Source organism: Prunus persica, chromosome G7 (genome assembly GCF_000346465.2).
Source record: "Prunus persica cultivar Lovell chromosome G7, Prunus_persica_NCBIv2, whole genome shotgun sequence".
In the NCBI taxonomy this organism is placed as follows: domain Eukaryota; kingdom Viridiplantae; phylum Streptophyta; class Magnoliopsida; order Rosales; family Rosaceae; genus Prunus; species Prunus persica.
This window is the reverse complement of record NC_034015.1, coordinates 17,185,057-17,207,235: the sequence shown is the minus strand read 5'-3', so window position 1 is coordinate 17,207,235 and position 22,179 is coordinate 17,185,057. Positions and strand designations below refer to the sequence as shown.

General features: G+C 39.2%; 5 protein-coding genes across 5 annotated transcripts; 1 reads left to right on the top strand and 4 right to left on the bottom strand.

The window, feature by feature from the left end:
• On the bottom strand, positions 400-3,098 carry LOC18769456 (thaumatin-like protein 1). The gene is made up of 3 exons (XM_007202229.2): positions 2,607-3,098; positions 1,807-2,479; positions 400-1,507 (listed from the first exon to the last, which is right to left on the bottom strand). Exons 1-3 carry the CDS (start codon positions 2,659-2,661, stop codon positions 1,315-1,317), a joined length of 921 nt encoding a protein of 306 aa, XP_007202291.1. The 5' UTR covers positions 2,662-3,098; the 3' UTR covers positions 400-1,314.
• LOC18769550 (thaumatin-like protein 1b) lies at positions 8,296-10,629 on the bottom strand. Its single transcript, XM_007202326.2, has 3 exons — positions 10,244-10,629; positions 9,436-10,126; positions 8,296-8,966 (listed from the first exon to the last, which is right to left on the bottom strand). The coding sequence occupies exons 1-3, from the start codon at positions 10,305-10,307 to the stop codon at positions 8,834-8,836; spliced, it is 888 nt and encodes a 295-aa protein (XP_007202388.1). The 5' UTR covers positions 10,308-10,629; the 3' UTR covers positions 8,296-8,833.
• LOC18769180 (cold shock protein 1) lies at positions 13,307-14,542 on the bottom strand. The gene has a single exon (XM_020568040.1). The coding sequence runs from the start codon at positions 14,416-14,418 to the stop codon at positions 13,630-13,632; it is 789 nt and encodes a 262-aa protein (XP_020423629.1). The 5' UTR covers positions 14,419-14,542; the 3' UTR covers positions 13,307-13,629.
• LOC18770595 (ferredoxin--NADP reductase, leaf isozyme, chloroplastic) lies at positions 15,228-18,033 on the bottom strand. Its single transcript, XM_007202034.2, has 9 exons — positions 17,671-18,033; positions 17,320-17,560; positions 17,068-17,201; positions 16,772-16,850; positions 16,497-16,588; positions 16,315-16,392; positions 15,996-16,058; positions 15,649-15,883; positions 15,228-15,551 (listed from the first exon to the last, which is right to left on the bottom strand). Exons 1-9 carry the CDS (start codon positions 17,773-17,775, stop codon positions 15,484-15,486), a joined length of 1,095 nt encoding a protein of 364 aa, XP_007202096.1. The 5' UTR covers positions 17,776-18,033; the 3' UTR covers positions 15,228-15,483.
• LOC18770867 lies at positions 18,975-21,278 on the top strand. The gene is made up of 2 exons (XM_020569017.1): positions 18,975-20,562; positions 20,686-21,278. Exons 1-2 carry the CDS (start codon positions 18,975-18,977, stop codon positions 20,775-20,777), a joined length of 1,680 nt encoding a protein of 559 aa, XP_020424606.1. The 3' UTR covers positions 20,778-21,278.

Below are 22,179 nucleotides of genomic sequence, written 5' to 3'. Positions count from 1 at the left end.
GAGTCTATCTCCTTGCATTCTCTGCTGTTTGATTCTGTTTTCATGAAATTTTGACTTCTTACTTAACCCGAAAACTATACGCAATTGCAAAGCACAACCTTTCTGAAGAAGCAATCAAAGTTTATGACTGATTATGTCTGATTCGATAATATGGTGCAACTTTGGGAATAATGATATAGTAGCCTTTTCATGTGAATACTGCAGTTCTCGTACCCATGCAACAAAGGTTATATCTTATGATATAGGGTTATTTTAATCTGTAAGCGTTTTGACTTGACGGGTGAAGAAAAACTCCACGGCGCTGGTCTCTCACTGTAGTGTCAGACCCATTTTTATTGTGGGTCTGTTACATTTTGTGTGTGAGAGACCGGAGCTATGTGCCGGCGGGGCATACAGAAGTTTTTCTACAAGGATGACCCAAAATGGGTAAAATTGTTTTAAGGTAACATGTTATGTTCACATTTCTCTTCTTTTCTACTGTTTTTTTTTATCAAATGAACAACAGATGGTGAAAAGATGTTGAAAAGATGGATTACGAAGCACCACCATTGAAAATGGACCGCAGTCATGATCAAATATCAATCATCATCTTATCTCGAAGAAAAAGTTGGTTTGTTCCTGTCTTTGTAATGCTTGCTTTGTGTGGTTCTCTCCCACTCAAGTTGGTGAAGAATCACCTCTTTGTATGCATATATATGTCCAGGATGTCAAGCTCCAAGCAACTCATTGTCATAGGGCGGCAATTTGGATCATACTTGCGTTGGCCTTTTGTAGTCTGGTTTGCTTATCTTACTAGCAATTATAATGATGTTTTAGGATCTTCTAACAAACACAAAACATGAACCATTTCAGAATTGACGTTATCAATTGAAATCGCATTTTTTTTTTTGGCTTCAGGCTGTAATAATCAAAATTGGAGACGTACAAGCACCGCTGCTGTCCAATCATGAATGCTCACCACATACTTCCTATTCACGCTACAAGTTTGCATCGAAAAGTGCTTGCGCAAGTGAGTCCCGAGTAACTTTTTTGTCAGACCTACTGTGAGGGGCGTCTATTACAAAGGCCACCCCTCACATTAGGTCTCCCAGTATTGTTCTTTAAACATATAACAAGGGGCAAAAAAGCACATTTTTATTTCTAAACAAATGCTCATGCTTTATATATTAATATATGTGTAAGTATTGAATGCTAAAAATGGGGGGATTTGGAAGTGGGCGTTGTTGTTGCTGCTTTTTCTAGGACTCTCAAGATCAAGGATGCCAATTAGTGGACTCATACTCATTTGGGACATGAGTGGCTGCCTGTCTACTACTATAACTGTGAAAATGAGAGGGCCAAAGAGATGACCAAAACCAACATGCTTAGGAGAGCCATGGAAGGTTGGGTTCTTGTTGAATCCCCTGCGGCCAAATCTGCAAGCAACGATGAGGCCAGTAAGTCCGACCCGGAATCCGACCCTGAACCATCAGTTGTTTGTGAAGAGGAATCTGTTGCGGATTTTACACTGTACAAAAACATATTCCGTACCAAGTTAATGTCAATTATACGCATAATTAGCATATCATTGAAGTCAAATTACTATTTGAAATCAACCTCAAAAATACAACTCAAAGACTTTAAACGAAATATTCTATGGCTTCACAATTTAGTTTGTTACGTCATTAGGAGAAAGTACTTCCATGCAACGGTATATTCGAATTATACATACACGTTATTTCGTTTTCAAAATTTTCTTACTCAAATTATTTTGTTTAAAATGAATAATAAATAAACAACATAATATTGTAAATTACTCCATAATACCTTGGAAGAAGAGAAGCGCAAAATGTGATCGTATAGTCAGCACCCGTACACGTAAACGTACTGGATGCATCGTCGTAAGCGTAGCTGTACGATTTGGGGCACGCGGACTTAAACAGCTGCGAGTACATGGACGGCTTACACGTGGACGGTGACCCATAATCGCCGTTGCAACAGTACTCCGGGCTCCCAAACGCGTCGCATGCGCTCTTGCACGCGCCGCCGCCGTCGACTTTGAGCTCGGCGGGGCACCGACGGTTGAGGTCCGTAGCGCAGCCCGTGGACGCGCACGTACCGGATCCCCCGCTCCCTTCAACGATCATAGGTAAGTTATAACCGTCAACCAGGCTGACGTCATAGAAGTCTTGAGAACCCGAGCCGAGTGTGAACTCGGCCAGAGTGGCTGGCGGTGCAGCTCCGGCTCCGTTGCACTCGAGCTGGCCCGAACCGCAGTCGCCAGTCGAACATGAGCCGTGGCCCGAACCGTCGAAGTTGCAGCCGGTTCGGCCCCAGAAGCGGCCGGACCATCCTGTCGGGGCTTGGAAGGAGCGGGTGCTGCCTTTGGCGAGCTCGAAGCCGGTGCTGTCCAGCTTAGGGGTGCCGGCGCTGGCTAGAATTCCTGGCCATACTGTGAAGTCACACTTGTTTGTGAATGTGAATGTGGCTCCGGTGACCCCTGCGTTTAACCAAAGAAAACATAAACATATATATGGTCAAATTATGAATATTTTGATTGAGTTATGAAAATGTGAGAGGAACCCAAGTGGTGAATTGGTTTCATTGTTGCAATTTTGGGTTTTTACCTTTGGCAATGATGAGGAGGAGGAGAGTGATGCAATACGAAAATTGAGCACCCATTAAGATTTTTGTGTGTGTCAAATTCGTTGAATTTAGATTGTTTAGAGATGGTGGTTCCAATCCAAGAGAGAAGAAGGATAGAAAGGCAGGGCCTTTATCTTTGATAAATCAAAACTGTCAGAGAGAGAGCAGAGGATGGTGTTTAATTCTCTCACACAGACACTCTGCAAATGGCAAAGGATCAGTGTGAGAGAAAAGGAGAGGGAGAGAAGGAAGAAGGAAGAAGGAAAAGGTTGTGGGAGTGGTGGGAGAATCTTAACCATCAGCTGTGAGGCTCTATTTGTAGAGAATTGTAGAAACAAGGAGGATCGAGATAGCAATGGGAGTGTCTGTATCACCACCGCCTCACTGTCATGGGGGAGCACTTTTGCTCTGGAAAAATATCACCTGCCAATTAAGTTCGAGCTTAGTGTTGTGAAATCACTAAACAATATCACACTTGTTGGGTAAAGATGGCTTTTTATATGGAAATCAGCTGGAACCTGCTCGAGTGGCAGCAGCTACCTTTTCTTTTTGACACTTGTCTAATTCTTTTTACTAATACAGTTACTGAGTTTTATCCCGTCACCATGAGTTTGTTTGAGTATGATTTTTAAATAAATAAAAAATTTCTGGTAGAATAAAAAAATTATTTCTTTTCTCTTTGTTTTTTTTTTATCTCTGTCATGAAATAATTGTCTTCTTCTAGAACCCAACAAGAACAAAAAAATAAAAGAAACAAACCTATAATGATAAATGATAATTATTAAGATGAAGAAAAGACCATGGCAAAGGCGTGTGGGAGGCCACGTGGGAGAATATCATTGGAGTCAAATGCACTAGGAGCACCACGAGTCCACTCATATTAGTGCGGTTTTAATTTGCTGATAGAAAATTTTCGTGGCTAAAACCTAAATTTGTTTAATTAAAAAGGCAAAATCACATGCAAAATTGAAGTGGAAAATGACCTCTGTCTAGGAGGCTTGAACCCCCGTAACAAGGCGGGGATTTGGTTTAGAGGCGGTTTACCTTGCCGTCATTGCATGACGGGGAAGCCAACGTTGCCTCAAATTAGGAGGCAAGTCACATGGTCTTAATGCGGGAGCTTTATATCATGCGGCCAATTGTGGTGGTTGGTTAGTTGGTTTTCATGTGCTTGAAAAGCTTTTCTCAATCCGGAAACCTTGCTCGAGAAGAAAGATATTGGTGTGTGGTGTCGGCCAAAAGTTAGATTGTCACTCTTTATTGGTTTTACGGTTTCAGTTATATAGTTGCTCTAGTTGATCAAGTGAGTAAAATTGTCACTCTTTATGTTTCGGTAATGTTGGCATTTTGTATCCTCCATGTTGGACATGAGTGTCCGAGCGACACTTGAACTTAGTGGAGTGTCCATGCAACATAACTTCTAAATTATCTTGATTATAAACTATGAAATTGAAACACTGCTTCACTTCCCATTTGAAATTTATGGACCCATCACATGTACCATACGATATATATATATATATATATATATATATGTCGATAGTTTTGTCTGAAACATCTGAGAGGAAAAGAAGATTTCATGAAGCCAACAATCCACATGGCTGGGAAATTGCAGAACCTTATGGGAAAAGCATGGCGTGCCCACTTGTATCCAAATTCGTTGGTCGTTTCATTCAATCTTTTTGTTTGAGTCTTTTTTTTAGTTTTTCAGTGGGCAACAATGTCTACTTTTCTAAAGAGCAATGCCATGTTATATATATATTGAAAGATAAGCCTTTTCAAATCAAAAGTAAAAAAAGGGTTATGCAGATAGAGTCCACCTAATTAAGGCCACACTCTATCTATCTATCTATCTACTTTCTATTTTGGTTTATTTTAGACTAGTTTATAGCAGGAGATGACTCAAATGCATACTTTCGACCCTCATTTTAAAATTTGAAAAAAAAAAAAAAAAAAACACAATTTGGACTTGGTATGCAAATTGTCGCCTTAAGTTGTTTTCTGACTGTAATTTGGGTTGATGTGTGCTAAACGCCAAATACGACTATGGTCAAAAAAATAAGAAAGTGAAAATTGTTGAATATATGACTGTATGTAATTTGAGTAACTCATCAAAATTTCCTTTTATGTCAAAATTTCTTCCCTTCTTCTTTTACTCAGCTTTACTTCCCTTTCGAATTCTCATGAATTCTCATATTCTATTCTCAAAATTGTATAAGTAAACACTAGCGTGAATTTGCATTATTTACTTATTCTCTTATGACTAAAGTTTTTTGGATTAAATCAATGAGGATTGGTTCAGTTGGTAAGGTCCCTAGACTGTGTGTAGCCCCTACTAGTGTTCGAGTCCCGCTATTAGCAGTCCTTATTGGTGCGCAATCTGTAATTTCCTACATAAATCCATGCCGGTGATAGTTAGTAGTTGAGTGTCAAGCATAAGTCCTTTCAACTTGAGGTTGTGGGTATGCCCTGGCATTGGTAGTAAGAGTAGCCAATCTCTCCCTAAACTTTTCTTCATTAAGAAAATAATAATAAACTTTTTTTTATTAGTGCCTTAGGGAAGAGTTTATCCAATATCTCTAGCCAAACGTAGAGAGCGAATTTAGTGACTGGCCTTGGGTTTGAAGGGGAGTGTTAGTGTTGATTCCCGCATGGCCTAGGTATTTTTAGAATAATATAGTAGTAATATATGAGTACATTAACACCCTTTCCTTGTGAGCCAGTTTTGCGACGATGAAAATTCTACCGTATGTGGTAAGTCATCTCCCCATTCTTTGTTGGTTTGGAGGGTGCAGGGTGAGGCCATATCTTGAATTTAGAAATACAAGAATGCCAACAACTATCAATATATGAAGCAATGAACTGTATGGAAATAAAGATTTGATATCTAAAATGAACTGTATTTATACTCACCCCATGAGGTTTTCGGTACTTTCACAAAATTCTCAAGGTTTCAAAAATTACACGAACACCCTCTTAAGTCTTAAAGATTTTTCAAATTATTTATACTAGCTAACACACCTTTGAAGTTCTTTTTATTTTCACAAAAAATCTTTAAGCCTCTCAAGTGATAAGTTATATGCCGTGGAAAGTACCTGTGCGGATAGGATTTTTAGCTTTTTCTTTTTCATCAGCGTCATCATCGATCCATCGATCATCCTCTTGTTTTGTTTTTGGTTTCAGCACCTTTTTTCCTTTAGTATAAAGAGAAGTACGTCACCCAACCCACCATACCACTTTTGATACCCAAAAAAACATTCTTTAAAAGAAAGCAATTAAAAAAAAAAAAAGGTTAATGCAATCGGGAATCCTTTGTTTTTTAAGCCTTAATTTCACTCTAGAATTAAACTTGCTTTTGTAATTGTAATTTTGAAGGGGAAAGGATGGTATTATGAATAATTAATGGTGAAAAGGGAAAAAGGGGAGATATTACACTAAAGTTGGCATAATCAGACAGACATGATAAGGATATATATGCAGAATAATAAAATGCATTTTGGGATATAAGAAAAAGTAACATAAACGATACAAGTTTGCGTGGGGTCAAATGAAGGAATGGAGCTGGGAGGCAATAGGTTGTAAAGAGTAGCAATAGGTTATTCAAAGTGTTTTTCTTTTTGAATTCCTATGTATAATAACTTTGTTATTAGGTTTAGTTGTTCACGACTCACAACAATAAATATGTGTAGCTTGTCAAGCAATTAAAAAATTCCTATTTGATGACCATATCAACACTTTGATTAATCCTAACATGAAGAAATACATAGGTTTCATCCAACAATTCATAGCTGTTATAAGAGTTTTCAAAAGACGTAATCACCATAAAAATTACATAAGTTTGGGAGAATGTATAGTCCTGAATTGAAGGCTTTCAAGAAAGTTAAGTTCCCTTCCCAAAACTAATTGGCTATAAGAGGGAGTAGTTAAGAGAGAAATTGCATCCCAAACTTGATTCTCTTGGCATAACAGAGGTTATAGTGAGATATTATAATGAAGGATTTTTTAATAGTTGTCCGATTTAGTACAAAGTTATTATTGGACTACTGAATTGAAGAAGGCGATTAAATTTAGCAAATTTGTAGGGTCTGTTGACATTTTTGGCAGCCATTTGAGACAAAACCCACTATGATTGTATGCTCAAAAGCCCAAGAAATTGATCAAACTTGCTTTTAGACCTGAGCAAAAATAAATTTGACTTTTCAAAAGTTGGTTCTTTTTCCATCGCAGCCACCAAAATGTTCAACTTATTTTGCTTCCATTAAAGACCTCTTAGTCAGAATGAAAGTGATTATGTTGGATGAATATGAGCAAATCTTAGAAAATCAAGTGTGAATCAATTAAGTTTCTGTTGCTAAAGTTCAACATTACACCACATAAATGCACATTAGAAACTGACAGGTTTTTGTTTTCAACAACAGATAAAGAGATGCTTTGCGGAAAGGCAGCCAAATTTGAGTTTTCAAATACTTTGAGTGAAAACATCAAATACTTAAAACATATACCCACATGATAATTTGTTTGTTTGTTTTTTTTGGGTCACATCCAAAACCAAAACTTGGAATACATCTTTTTGATCTTTCTTTCCCATGGACGGTTTGTCCAAAATTTACACGTTTTACTTGCCTTATAAATTTTATGCATAGTTGTATGTGGTGTTAGTGCATGAGGATATGAAGTCAACGTAAATTATATAGTGTTTTTAAATGAAAGCTCCAATTCAAAATGCCCACCTTATAAATTTTATGCATTGTTGTCTGTGGTGTTAATGCATAAGGATATGAAGTCAACCTAAACTATATAGTGTTTTCAAATGAAAGCTCCAATTCAAAATGCCCCCGGAAACACTATATGTGGATGTGATCAATCACAAGTAAAAAGAAACTTGTTTGCCCTAATTTTGGTGTTGCTGGAAATCTTTTATCACAAAAAGGAAAGTTGGGAAAGTAGCCACAAAAAAAATAATTAAAGCTTTACAGCAGCAGCTTATATCCTGCAACTATTTGTGGAAATAAAGTTTTTATAAAAGAAAAACTGAATGAATAGGATATGAGAAATGGAAAAAAAAGCACAGCCAACTTGGATATAGGTTTCCTTTCCATGCAAGCAGCATTGTAATGTCTAGGTGTTAAAGCTACTTAACTGATCAACCTTTTTATCCACCAGAAAAATTGTGGAAAAAAGCAAATTTTTTTTTTTTTTGGGTTCCTTCACAATCTAGCCAAGACCCAAGGATTATAACAGATTTGTGGCTCTAATTAATCACAATAAGCGTGCTTCAGACATTTCCTTGTCATAATATTTTTCACTTTTTAAAAAAAATAATAAAAGCACTTTTTAATTAAGTTAGAAAAATAAATGGCTTGGTAAGTAAGTAGAAAATCTTTATAAAAAAAAATAATTTAAAAAGAAAGGAAAAAGAAAAAGAACTCTGGGTCCTCTAGCACGATGCAATGCATTAATTCAATTTCATCCCACTAATTCAAAAGAGATAAAGTTGATTTGTTACCCTAATTATAGAGTTGATTTGTTGATGAAGTATTTTAGCAGAAAAACCTCCAATCTAGTCCCCATTAGCAGACTCAAAGAAGCACAAATCCACTCCATAGCAGGTTGACAAAAACAGGCATGAGGCATGTCGCACCACAAACCACACTTAATTTAGTGCTAATGACAACGAACCAATAATTTATAGAATTAATCTTGCCATGTTGTAATAAATAAATCTAAACCAGGAGGAGAGACAAAAGAAAAATGATAAAATACCAACTCAGCTCAAATACCATATACAAAAAACTAAACCCATCTTCTTGGATCTACCTGCAAAACAACTACATTTCCAGCTACTCTCTCTCTCTAGTCTCTAGTCTCTACTATATATTATATAATATTTACATCACAATCTGATGAATTTTAAAATGACAAGAAAGAGATTAGGGCAGGGCAGACTCTTAATTTGTCCTTTAAATTCCAAGGACGTGGATCATAGAGCGTATGTGTTTGTATGTATCATTAAAGTTGCGCACAAAGTTGTTCTTCCAATTTGAATGGGCCATAGCTTTGCTACGACGCCGTATGGTAACCCCCGATACAAGTTGCAATCTCCAATGGGATTGTGGTCTCCACGGCTCCAATGTCGGACCAAAAAATAAGGTCAACATCTCTCTCTCAGAAGATATTTTTTTTCGGGGTGTGAAAACTGCAGAGAGGATCAAAATAGCTGCCGCAACCGCCAAGCTGCCGCCAAAACAATGACGCCAAAAACGACGAAGCTCGGTGTCGTATTACGTGAACTTGCTGAGACACCGACCGCCTCTGGGTATTGCCCATTTGACGACTTCAAACTGCACCCACCACCAATATTTCACACGAGAAATCAGAAATGGCAGCCCGAATTTGTAATATTTAATAAATATATAACATAATGCTTGCATTGCAGGTCATAAAGTAAGGCCGGTGCATCATGCATGTCAATTATTAATGCAAGACGTGACAACCATATCTTATTAAGTTGACAATCCCAAAAAAGGGTCGAATCCCAACCGACCCATATGAATAAAATCCAAAACATTTTCTCTAATTTCTTCAAAATACGATTTTGTCAGCTATGATATGAAAGTAACATCGAGTGGCGGTATAATTTGTGTTATTATATATCAATAACATGACACACGATATTATCGTCACACGATTAATTTTGAAAAACCAATTTAGTGGAATGTTTAGACTAGCGTAAAATCTACAAATATTAGATAAATTTGGATGTGAATGTCACAAGAACCAAAAGAAATAAAACGAGAGTGAAGACGGTACCTGGTGGAAGGGGAAGGGCAGAAAGTGATGAGATAATTGGCGGAGGCGCAAGTGAAGGTGCTGGTGCCGTCATCATAAGCATAGCTGTAAGCTTTCGGGCACGCATTCTTAAAAAACTGCGAATAAGAACTGGGTTTACATGTGTCTGGAGTCGCGTAGGCCCCACTACAACAGTACTGTGGGTCCCCAAAAGCCTCACACGCGCTTTTACACGCCACGCCCTCGTCACTTGCCGTCACCTTGAGCTCCGACGGGCACCCGGCGTTCAAGTCCACCTCGCACCCGGTAGTCGTGCAGTTCCCTCCGGTCCCACCCTCAGGCACCACTGTCATGGGGAGGTTATAACCATCGACGAAGCTGACGTCATAGAAGTCTAGCCCGCCAGCCCCGTTCAGCGTGAATTCTGCTAGAGTCGCTGGGGGGGCAGCTCCACCACCGGAGCATTCGACCGCGGATGATCCACAGTCGCCGGTTAGGCAAGTGAACTTGCCCGTGGTCGGGTCTTGGGAGCATAGAGTCCGCCCCCATAACCGACCGGACCAGGAGGTGGGGACGGAGAACGTGTTGGAATCCCCGGAGTTGAGAGCGAAGCCGGTGGTTGGAAGCTGATCCGTCCCGGCATTTGATAGAATGCCCGGCCAAATTGTGTTGCTGCACTTGTTTGTAATTGTGAACGTCGCTGAATTCCCACCTGTAATGTCCACAAACGCAAAAAATGCATGAGCTAGCGTTTTAGAAATGTTCGAGAGTAGTTTAAAAAAAACAAGAGAATGGGTTTATAGGTTTCGTTGCGTTTGTGTCATTATACCTGAAATGGATTGAAGAACACAGAGAGAGAATAGAAAGGTTGAAAAAAACTTATGAGAAGCCATGGAAAATGAATGCTTCTCCCTTCTTTTTCCTCCTTTTCTTTTTAGTTGGTCATGGAGGGAGGAGGATGGTATTTGTAGGGGATGGGGTGAGGAAAGTGTATGTCATGTGAAGGAATATGGGTGTGGGGTCCAAGCCCATGTTGTCACATGGAGGAGGAGATCAAGTTCTTCATGTATAGGTTTAAGGTCGGCAAACTCACGTGTGGATTTGTGTCTCTAATTTTAGTGGTGGCAGCAGTTATCTGTCGAGAGCCATATAATATGTTTTTAAAACGAGCATATGGTTGTAGCATAAAGAGCTTTTGGAGCCATGGGATATGGTTTTTATTGATTTATTGGGATTTTTCCGAAGTTTTTGTATAAATGCCGCCTTATTCCCAAGCTCAGAAAGTGCAGCTTCGAATTTATATACTTTGGATTTGGAAGTGATCCGATAGGGGCTCAGCCCCCGGAGCCTTCAGTGTAAAATTTGAAAAAAATAAAGTTTCCCTCACTGAGAAGGAGCAAATATCCACCTTACACTATTATGTCAGAGTAATGCACTAGGGAACAGCCACGTGTTCAAGACATTCTGACACCGGTCTCCATTCCTAGGCCTGGGCAAAAACACACGGTTACGTAACCTTGTGCAAATATCAAGTTTCTTGCGTTTAGATACGTATATCATTGATGTATATGAATCTCATGTGATAACGATTTATGTGTACATATAGAATAACTGTGCAATGCAAAACACATTTTCACGCAATCGAAAATAAGATAATATGGCAAAACCTAACCAAGTGCCTCTACAACCTACAACAATAGCAAATCTCTTGTTTTGCAGGACACCAAGTTTTTGGAGCCATGCAAAGAATGTTATCTTTTTGGCAAAATACAATTAAGTGGGGGTGAAATTAAGTTCTAAATGCCGGTATACAATCCCTGTCAGGCCAACATTGACAATGACAGGGATCCACTTCTTCAATACCAGACTTGGAAAGCCCGGTCTTAACTTGGGAGATTTATATTAATAACATTCATAAGATTGCTCAATTGGAAAACATTTTTCAATCATAAATTTTAATGCCAATGAGTGCGGCCATGTTGTTTTCGTTCATAACAATGATACAATGATACAAGCAGGCAACTTGACGACCTGCCGAGGCCAGCCTTGGGGGTAAAAGCAACAGACGGAACGGCGGAAGTGTCGTCTCAAAACCTCAAGGGCCAAAAAGACAGAGACCGAAAAACATTGCAAACAAATGCAAGTCGTACGCAGCCCATGCTCTTTGGGTCGGTTCAAAACACAAGTTGAGGTCAACCCAGAAAATCCAATTAGATGACAACAGCCATCTCCATCAGAATTGAAAACCCAAATGGGCAGACAGATCATGCAGTTTCTGTAGGTTATTATAATTAACACTAAAAAATTGCTCCACTCAAATTTGTTCTCATTTAGTTGCACCAAGAGACACACGTTTAACAATCTTTAAATGCCTATGTGTAATAAAAATTTCAAGTACCTAGATTGTGTGACAAGATTTCCAAAAATCAGAACCAAGCTAAGGTAGCAATTTGTTTGGGCCCTCGCTATTCACTACCCAAATCTATGTCCCGATTTTACCGATCTGGGCCTTCATTACTCATTACATAGCAAAATTTGAACCCATCCCCGAAACAAGGCCTTCGCCCGATTATCCATTAACACTGCATACTGAGCAGAGATTACTTGATGAAACTAGGACATCAGCAGGCATATAGAAAATCGATTTCACGGAGAGTCTTGAGCACACAAGCTAAGAAAAAGATTTTACAGTTATAAGCATATTTTATACAGTTACCATACACTGGGGGGATAAGGATGAAGGAGAGCATTCATATTCAGGGCACAAGAGAATGATCAATAATAGGCAACAATTCAAATGCAGCAGCAGCAGCAGCAGTAACACTCTAATCAACCCTTCTACAGAAGAAAAACACACAGCACAAATGAACGTGCTTGCTCGCAAGCCTAACAAGACGAGTGCCATCAAGGCCGAGCTTAGGCTTGTGACTCAAGCTTCACATGGAAGGGTTCAAAAAGCTTTCTTGGCTAGAGCCATACCAAACCGAAACCAAGCTTTCTTGGAAGGGTTCTAAAAGCTTCACATTGTACAGAAAATCACCAATTCCAACAGGCACATAGCATCACAAAACACATTGTTCATCAAATCCAAATGCCAAATACGTGTAGATCCTTATAAATGTATTCTAGAACTTCAATTTCAATGCTTGTCAAACATAAAAACCAAAAAGTGAATAATAGGGTAAGCAAGGCACATCGAAGCTAGCACATATTCTAAAGTCAAACTAGGACAGACAATGTAACTGAGAACTGAGGCCCTTGTGGAGCATATAAAAGGGTTGCTTCCAATCCATCATGATGATGGTCACCACATATGAGTTCATTGGTCAACAAAAATCAAATCAGTATCATTTATGAATACTTGTGTACATTAGGATCAAAATCAATTTTTGCTACTCAATGCATCAATTACGAGCATCACGAATCCTAGTCCATCAACTACTAACACACAAGCAAGTGGTTAATCTTTTAACCACATTCCTAATGACCGAATCACCTGAAATTGTTTTTCAAAAACCTAAACTAAGCTAAGGTGATGATGTAGAGGACCATATGGATATGCGTAAAAATCTGTAGTCCACAAGACCTCCATCTCTCAATATCAACAAGATGCATTAAATAACGATCAAATTGAAACAAAGTGCAATATCAACAACAATGAGCAACGCAAGTGGCAGTTGCTAGGCTGCAAAAAGATGATAAACTGGTATATAAATCTATGGCCTACATTCAAAGTCATATGCAGACAACTTATTCAACTTCTTCTACAACAAAAATAATTCAACATAATCAACCAGCTGCATCAATGCATAGGACATATCATAAATTCACACTTCAAAAACAAATCAAGAACATGTAAATGAGGATCTAATTCAACTTTCCTTCAGGATCATCAACCAAATGTGCATTCATACATTCACACTTCAAAATAAAAGCTGCTCATTTAGATAACTTATCCGAGAGTCACTGATAACAATATAGATTAATAATAATTTTAAAAAAAAGTGCAACTAACTCAATCTATAGCCGAACTGGGGAAAACTTTCTTGACAAAGAGTGGCTCTTATCATCCACCAGAAAAATAAAAAACCCTTTCGCCAAAACATCATATGTATCGAGAAAGAAATACTACTAGAAAGACTAAAATTTAACAAAAAGATAAAAGGATTTCTAAAGAGAATATTTACTATTACTCTCTTTTTGTTTTATTTTTCTTCAAGCAGTAGGGCACTCCTTAGCAAAATGACCAGCCTGCCCACAGTTATAACAACCATTGCCACCTGATCCAGCACTGAATCCATATCCCCGGCCACGACCGCCGCCGCCGCCGCCGCGGCCACCTGTGCTGCAATCTCTCGCCATGTGCCCATATTCCCCACAGCTATAACAAGCACCAGCACCGCCGCCGCCGCCGCCGCCGACGGCACCAGAACTACAGTCCCTCGCCAAGTGCCCAAACTCACCACACTTGTAGCAGTTACCGCCACCGCCGCCGCCACCACCGACACCGCCGCCAGTCCCATTAGGGCAGACCCTCGCCACGTGGCCATAGCCACCGCAAGAAAAGCAACCGCCACCACTACCGCCTCCGCCACCGCCCCCAGCGCCGCGATTGCAATCCCTAGCCATGTGGCCGGGCTCGCCGCAGTTATAGCAAGAAGCGCCACCGGCACCGCCTCCATTCCGCCTATCTCCGCCTCTCCATCCACCTCCAAATCCAGAACCGCCACCGCGACCACCGGAGCGGCCGAAGCTCTCCTTCCTGTTACCCTGCAACGGCGCGCCGTTAGGACCAGTGACGTCGATGGCTTTGGTCTTGCCGTCCTCGCCGACAGCGATTTGGAACTCGACAGACTCACCTTCCGCCACGCTGCGGAAGCCGTCGGATCTGATGGAGGACTGATGAACGAACAGATCTTCGCTTTCGATATCGGGGGTGATGAAGCCAAAGCCCTTGGTGTCGTTGAACCACCGGACCTTCCCAGTCGATCTCTCCTCCGCCATGGTTGTAGAAATTCCCAGACAGAGAGAAAAGGTTAAATTTTTTATGTTGATTTATGCAAGAGAGTGTTCGTCTTTATATAGGAGAGAACAGTGAAGGAGACAATCTTCGAGAATTATAGTTTAATTAAAATATATAAACAAAACCCTAATCTGCCTCCGGCCCGATTCTAATTCCCTTGGGCCTTTGATTTTCCTTTACCTTTACGGTTTTTAGAGCTCGGATCTGCTACTCTTTGGGTGCATTCTAAGAAACCCTGCTCCTACAATTTTATTTTTTATTTTTTCCTGAAACTATTATTATGAAATAAATCAAATAACAAAATACGCGTTGAGCAAATTTGATATGAATTTGTTATTACCTTAACTAATTGTTACTCCTTCTTAACTCAAGTTAACGTGATATAGAATCCTAAAAATGTATTTATCAATCCATGTATTTAGAGGATACCACGAGTATGCGTTAGCGATTTTGTAAAAATTCTAATGCGGCCGATTGATCTTAACAAAATTCATATTACAATTATAATAATTTAGATTAGGCTATACGGTGATAAGTTTGATTTATGAAAAATAAAAAGAAGTTCATGTTACAAACCTTCTTGTTTTTTTAAATATTGTTATAGTGTCAAATGAGAATAAGACGTAACCACAAGGCCGTTGGCGTGACTATTTCCTAACTGTTATGAAATACCATGGCCGCTAGTGTGAAGCAAAGGACGAGATCATAGGAATCATATGAAATTTTCTACTTAAATAAGGAAGGCAGTTTTATTTTCTTGCCTTAATCTAATTTCTGATCAGTAACGCAATTTAGAGTATAAAAGTTGAAACAGGCTTCCACTTGAGTGTAAAATTCGACCCTCAGAAATAAAATTCTTGGGGGCCATAATTATAGTATAATACAACAGCTTCATTAATATGGCAACAACAAAAAAATTACAGAAAATTTGCAAGGACTTTACCTATCTACACACTGCAGTGGAAATCATTCAAGAATTTCTGTTTCAACTTTTAAGTAAAGAAGGAGAGAGAGAGAGAGAGATATTTGTACAAAGTGACCAGAAATTAGTAGACTTCCACATTCCATTGCTCTGCTTTCTTCAACTTCTTCTTGTAGTCTATCCAGTCAATGCCTGCAAAATATATCAAACACAAACACATTGGTCCTTGGAGGCACATGATATAGAGATCTTCCATGAAAGTCTCAGCAATTTTATTCTATCTTGTTACCATCTTTAGCAGCCAATGACACCATGATGTCATCAATTCCCTTCTCCATTCCCTTGAGACCACACATGTAGATATAGGTGTTGTCTTTCTTGAGCAACTCCCATAGCTCTTCTGCATACTGAGCCATTCTGGTTTGAATGTACATCTTCTCGCCCTTCTCATTGGTTTGCTCTCTGCTGACAGCGAAGTCAAGCCTGAAGTTTTCGGGGACCTTCTCTTTCATTTTCTCAAATTCCTGTGTTTCACAATAATCTCTTATGAATTCAAATTGTTTAAATCATATGATTCTTGAGAAAGAAAAATGAAGTGACTGATAAGTGAAGTGAAGGAACTTTGAACATGCTCACCTCCTTGTAAAGCAGTGAGCTACTTGTGGGAACACCCAAGAAGAGCCATGCCAAACCATTGAACTGCATGTCATGTCAAAATTTGATCATTCTTTAGACGAAGAGCTAACCAAGGAAGAAATAAGGATTCACCAGCCATATAGGCACTTGAGGAGATTGTTTTATGAGGGCTTTCATTGAGAAAAGCCTCTGTAAAACTACCACATTGTTATCTTCTTTTAAAGATTAATATGGGATTTTCTTTGTATTCATGTTGTGAGCTGATTATTTCATGTCATAAAGGTGTCTGAAGAAAAAACCAAGAAGTACTAATGTTTACCTTGTAGTCTTCATGCTTCTCAAAAAACATTTTCCACAAGAATGATCTGAAAGGAGCAATTCCAGTTCCGGTTGCAAGCTGCATCAGCAAAGAAATTCTGTAAACCGGTACTATTCACGGAGGATTAAACATTCAATTATCCAGTTTACTTCCTGAATATAAAATATGGCAAGTATTTATACCATGACGATGGTTGCATTAGGATCTTTTGGCATAAGCATTTCTTTTCCAACTGGTCCTGTGACCGTGACTTCACTCCCTGGCTTCAAGTCACCTGAAATAGAGAAAACTTATACCAACATGCACTGGCCTGCCTATCTATACTAGAATACTAATTTACTACCACAAATAAATCGTTTCTCATTAGACACGAAACAGCATACAGCCTAAGTTTTTATTCTCAATCAAAAAGCCTCAATGAAATAATTTTATAGAACTAAGAGGTATATGTCCTTACACAAAAAGTTTGAACACACTCCTTTAACAATTTCTCCTTGGTCATTGGTGTACACAAGCCGTTTCACACACAGAGAAACCTGGTTGGAGGCAATCAAACCAAACCACCAATTATATCTTAATTAACAGATGACAAATTGGGTAGCAATGGAACATGTTTACGAATTGCCTAAAATTGCAACATTGTATGTTTAAAATGCCAGCAGATTCATAGCAAATTTGGCAATCAACCTGAGCAAAAAAAAAAAAAAAAATCCAATTGGTTATACATGTAATTGGTACAGTACAAAAACTCACAGTTTTGGAGTCACCAAAGTCACCAAGGGCACTACTGGCAATTGAGTACAACCTCAGCTTGTGAGGCTTCCCATTCTTGTCAATACCATCTGGAATTACTCCAATGGACTGCCCTTCTCTGTAGGGAATCTCTCCTACAAGCAACCCAACAAAGCAGTAAGCTGAATGAGTTCAATATTTTAATATATCAATCAATAATTAACACAAGAAGGATTAAAGAAAAAAGAAGGGATTATTAAGACTTGATCATACCCTCAGTGCTGAAGACCATGTGCCAGGTTTCTCCAGGAGCATCATCACCAGTGATCTTAGTGTTGAGAAGGACTCTGGCAGTGTAGGGATTTTTGGGCTTGTATTTGTTAACAACCACACCTTCATCTTGCTTCTTGGATTCCTTCACAACCTTGGCAGGAGGAGCAGCCTCAGTGGTGACCTGGGCTCTGATGGAAACCACTCTCCCACTAGCAGAGGCATCTCTGTAGTACAGAGGAACCTGAAAAACCAACAATCAATGTCCTTAAAAAAAACCCAAGAAATAAAATTAAACCCATGAAAGTGCAAATGTAAATCAAAATAATTAATTACCAGGACTGAAAGTTTTACCTTCTTGAGGGTGATTCTATCAGGTGAGATTATAGAGGTCCTGCTGGGAAGAGAGGAGGACTTGGAGGATGGGAATGAGACAGCAGCAGTTACAGCTGCAGCCATGGTTGTTGTGTTAATGCTGCAGAAGAAGAAGAATAATAGGGAAGAAGAGATAAAAAGAAGCAAAGTGCGATGTTTTATGGGGTTCTGGTGAAGATTGAGAAAATTTGTGAAAATGGGATATTTTTTGGTTGGTTCTGGATTATAGATTGGTGGTAGAGATTTGAAGGCCAATGCAGTGGCAGATGTGAGGATAAGTCTTTTGTGTAATGTATGACTCTCACCCTACCTCTTAGTTGTATTTTTTATACACAAACAGTGCAATAGTATTATTAACCAAAGTATTGTTCAAGGGTGTGTAGACATTAGACTGAGACACAGACAACCCTCAAAGATGATAGTGACTTTGGTCACATAAAATTAAATTGTATTGCTACAATATAAACATTCAATACAAATTGGAATTAATAAAATATAAAACGATTTTACGGTTGGTTATTATTGTCGAAGGATAATTAATACTTAGGTTTAATAAGCTTCAGCGTACTAAATCTACTTTTTAATTCTCAAAGGATGATTTTATGACCTCTACAACTATTTTTTAGAGTTGAGTGACTAAAATGTAACTCTGAGTATAGTTGAGGGATCATTGCTACAAATAATTCTAATTGAAAAGTCACATTTGCCAATCAATAATCTAAGAGATGCTTGTCACGTCATCATTTTAAACAGAAAAAGTGACAAACTTGACGGTAGGGACTAATGGTGCAACACAACACCCAATTGAGTGACATCTGCAACTAATATTTGAGTTGAGTGACCAAAGTATAACTTTGAATATAATTGAGAGATCTTTGCTACGAATAACCCAAAAGGACCAGAGTATTGAGGCAGAACACAATAGAGAATACTACCTACTTACAAAAAAATTGTTTAATACCTTTTAACATATTCGACCAAAAAAACAGCTTTTAACATAAAAACGCTTCTATTGTATTTGTATATTGCCAATCTGCCCATAAAAGCGCTCCTAAATTACCAAAGGACGCGCGATGGAACGAGTCAGGCCCTAAAACCGTTTTTTGGCTTTTTTTGCGGCGAAGAACAAAATGGCCGTTTGATTTGAAATTAGTTTTCTTCTCTCTCTCTCTCATTGAGAAAAATGAGAAATCATTGGATTGTTGTGGAGATAGTGGACTGATAATCTGACTGAGAAAAGAACCAACAAAACTTCCTATTTGAAATTGCAGAGCAGAGCAGAGATGGTGAAGCAAACATTGGGCAGGGCCATCCAACTGGCTGACCAAGTCGCAAAGGCTTTGGACGGGGCCGTGGTGAGATCCACTGACAAGAGCTTCATCCCCGACCTCAAATCCAAGGCTGAACAGCTGGCGGGGCTTCTCCGCCAACTCAGCAGCATCGACCTCGGCACCTACGATCGCCCCTTACGTGCGATCATCGACAGCGTCGAACAAAGCCTCGATAGGTGTCTGTTCCGGCTGCTCAAGCATCATTGTCCCAAATGGATCATCATCAAGATCATCAAGAAGCGTTTCCCCACCCTCATCCCCGTTGTTGGGTTCTGTAAAACGTCGAGGCTTCTTGACGCTTCAATCAACGACATGTCTTGGCTGATCCATTTTTGGAGGAACAAGACGAACGGGAGATTTGAACTGTCTCTGCCCCTAATGAAATCAAACAACCGCATGCTGTGTCTCGTTTGGGAAGAGATTGCAATTCTTCATGACCCGGCTCAATCCTACCAAGCTCGATCTAGTGCTGCAGCTTCACTCGGTGAGATGGCCAGGTACCTAGACGCGTACAGGAAGTTGATCATCCGGGAATGTGGAGTCGAGGCCTTGTTGAAATTGATGGAGGAGGGTCCAATGGAAGCCAAACAAAGTGCTGCCAATGCCCTGGGGTTTGTGGTATGGTCCTCGGAATGTGCCGGGATAAGTGTCGATGTATGTAAAGTGTTTGCGAAAATCCTCAGTGAAGGTTTCATGAAAGTTCAGGCTGAGGTGGCCTTCGCGGTGTCACTGATCGCAGAAAGAAACCCCAAATGGCAAGATGCTTTTGCAGAGCACGATGTTGTCCGCTTGCTTGTCGGCCATCTTGCATTCGAAACTGTTGGAGTGCAGAGCAGCAAAACCCATAGCAATGACAATGCCAATGCCAATGAAGACCCTGACACCATAGCGCTAATGAAAGCGATGGCAGCCAGAGCCCTTTTCAGACTAGCCGAGGATAACTCAGCCATTTGCCGTATCCTCGCAGAATCAACAGCGCTATATAGTTTTGCAGTACTTCTGGAAAAAGGTTGTGAAGATGCTCAATTACATTCAGTCTATGCATTAATGGCGATCAAGAAAGTGGCAGAGAAAGATGCTGATTTGAGACTAAGATGTGACTTCAGTCCTAATTCCCCCACTTGGAAATATGTTGTTGATCAATTATTACTGAAAATCACCGAGAAGACAGAAGACTCACACTTCCAGAAATCATGCATCTATGCTATTGAGAATTTGGCAAGGACATTTGGGTCAATAGAGACAAGAATGATTGGCCCACTGGTGCAGCTTCTGCATGGAAGAGAATATTATGTTACCGAGGGGGCTTGCATTGCCCTCACAAAATTAGCTCGGACAGATAACTATTTTCACATTGAACATTCCAAGGCAATAATAAGTGCTGGAGGTGTTAAACACTTAATCCAGATTTTGTATGACAAGAAAGTTTTACATGCGTTGGTTCTCATCTGCTATATTGCAGTGCACGTACCAGACGACGAAGAGCTTGCCCAAGCGGAGGTGCTTGCAGCGCATACGTGGGCATCCAAGCTATCTTTTATGACCGTATACAAAGAGCTGGACAGATTGCTGTGCAACATTCCACTACATGTACCAGAATGGGAAGAACTTTACCAGGCTGGGTTGGCCCCGATGCTTGTATTGGAAACCCGTGAACGTTATTTGTCCAAAGAAGACACACTACGCACATTGTTGCAAGAGGCTAAGAGTAGGTTGAATCTTCATCAGTCCAAGGGCTCACGGGGGGTCAATTGATTCAATCAAAAGCAAAGTGGTCTCTTAAATTTACCATTCTTTGTCAATATTGTGCCTATATGCGTAATTGGATTTAGAACTTCCGTTGTACGAAGAATTTGGTAATTCAGGATCAGTCTTGTGCCATTGGTTCTGGTACTTGGTATTCAGCTTGAAAATACGCTACAATGTTCAAACCAGTAACCTGCTTTTAACAAGGAAACACTACTACTTGATGGATTTTTGAGTATCTTCGTCAATTTATGTTTTGACAGAAGTTTAAAACTGTCAAGTAGTCAAGAAAATAGCAACAAACGATTATTGTGTTTGCTACAACCCATGAAGAACAAGGTACGTCTGGCAATTCCTCACAAGGAAAAATCAGAAAACCCATCACGAGAGGAGGAAAAATTGCTACTGAAAAATTAATTAGATTACAAGTTTTGAAGACACAACATAAAAGTCAAAAAGGTCACAAACTTATTCGTGTGTAGTTTGGTTATAAATTAACCACAGATAAGTTTCTTGCTTTTTATGTGACATAACATATTTGTATGTAAAATCTATATGAGTTTTTCTTGGTGCAGGCAGTCTTAATATTCAATTAGTATGAATTTGACCTAACCCCTAAACTACTTGATGAATTTTCAGTCTTCTTTTCGTGGGGATTGAATTTATCAATCTTTTTTAATTAAATGGAGAACATGTAATCAGTTACAAATTCTCATCCAAAAAAAATATTACCTGACACAAGCTCAATCAAATGACTTTAAATAATGGGGGCGAGGACTTGGATGAAACACCTTCCATGGTTGTTGCTACCAATGGTGGGACTATTCAAATGACTTCAAACAATGGGGGTGAGGACTTGGATGAAACACCTTCCATAGTTGTTGCTACCAATGGTGGGACTATTTTGAAAGAGGGACAACAACCTAATTTTCACCTTTTCAAAGAGAAAGATCTCTCAAAAACAGTTATTCAGTTCAAAAGACATGTCTTGAATCAAGTAGGTATTTACTAGCTTTTTAGGATTGCTTTTATTGTCCTCGAGATATTGCAAAGTAACCCTAGTCATATTTAGATTTGCACTGTTATCTAGCTTGTTGCCTTTCATCAATTCTAGCAGCACAACTCCAAAAGAAAACACATCTCCCTCAGGAGATCAGTGATCTGCTATTCTTCCTACTGCTTCATTTAGTTTAAGTTAATAAAATTAAAATTCAACTATGACTATTAATTTGAAGAAGAAAAAAAAAGTTTCTTAATTACCAGGACACTCAGGAGGTAAATACAGCTTTTGTGAGAGTATACTCTTAGTTTCATAATTAAGGATAACCCTAATATAATATAATGTAATATATATTGAAATTTTTAAAATGGATTTAAATACCTGGTCGAGGAGAATATTAGCATCCTTAAA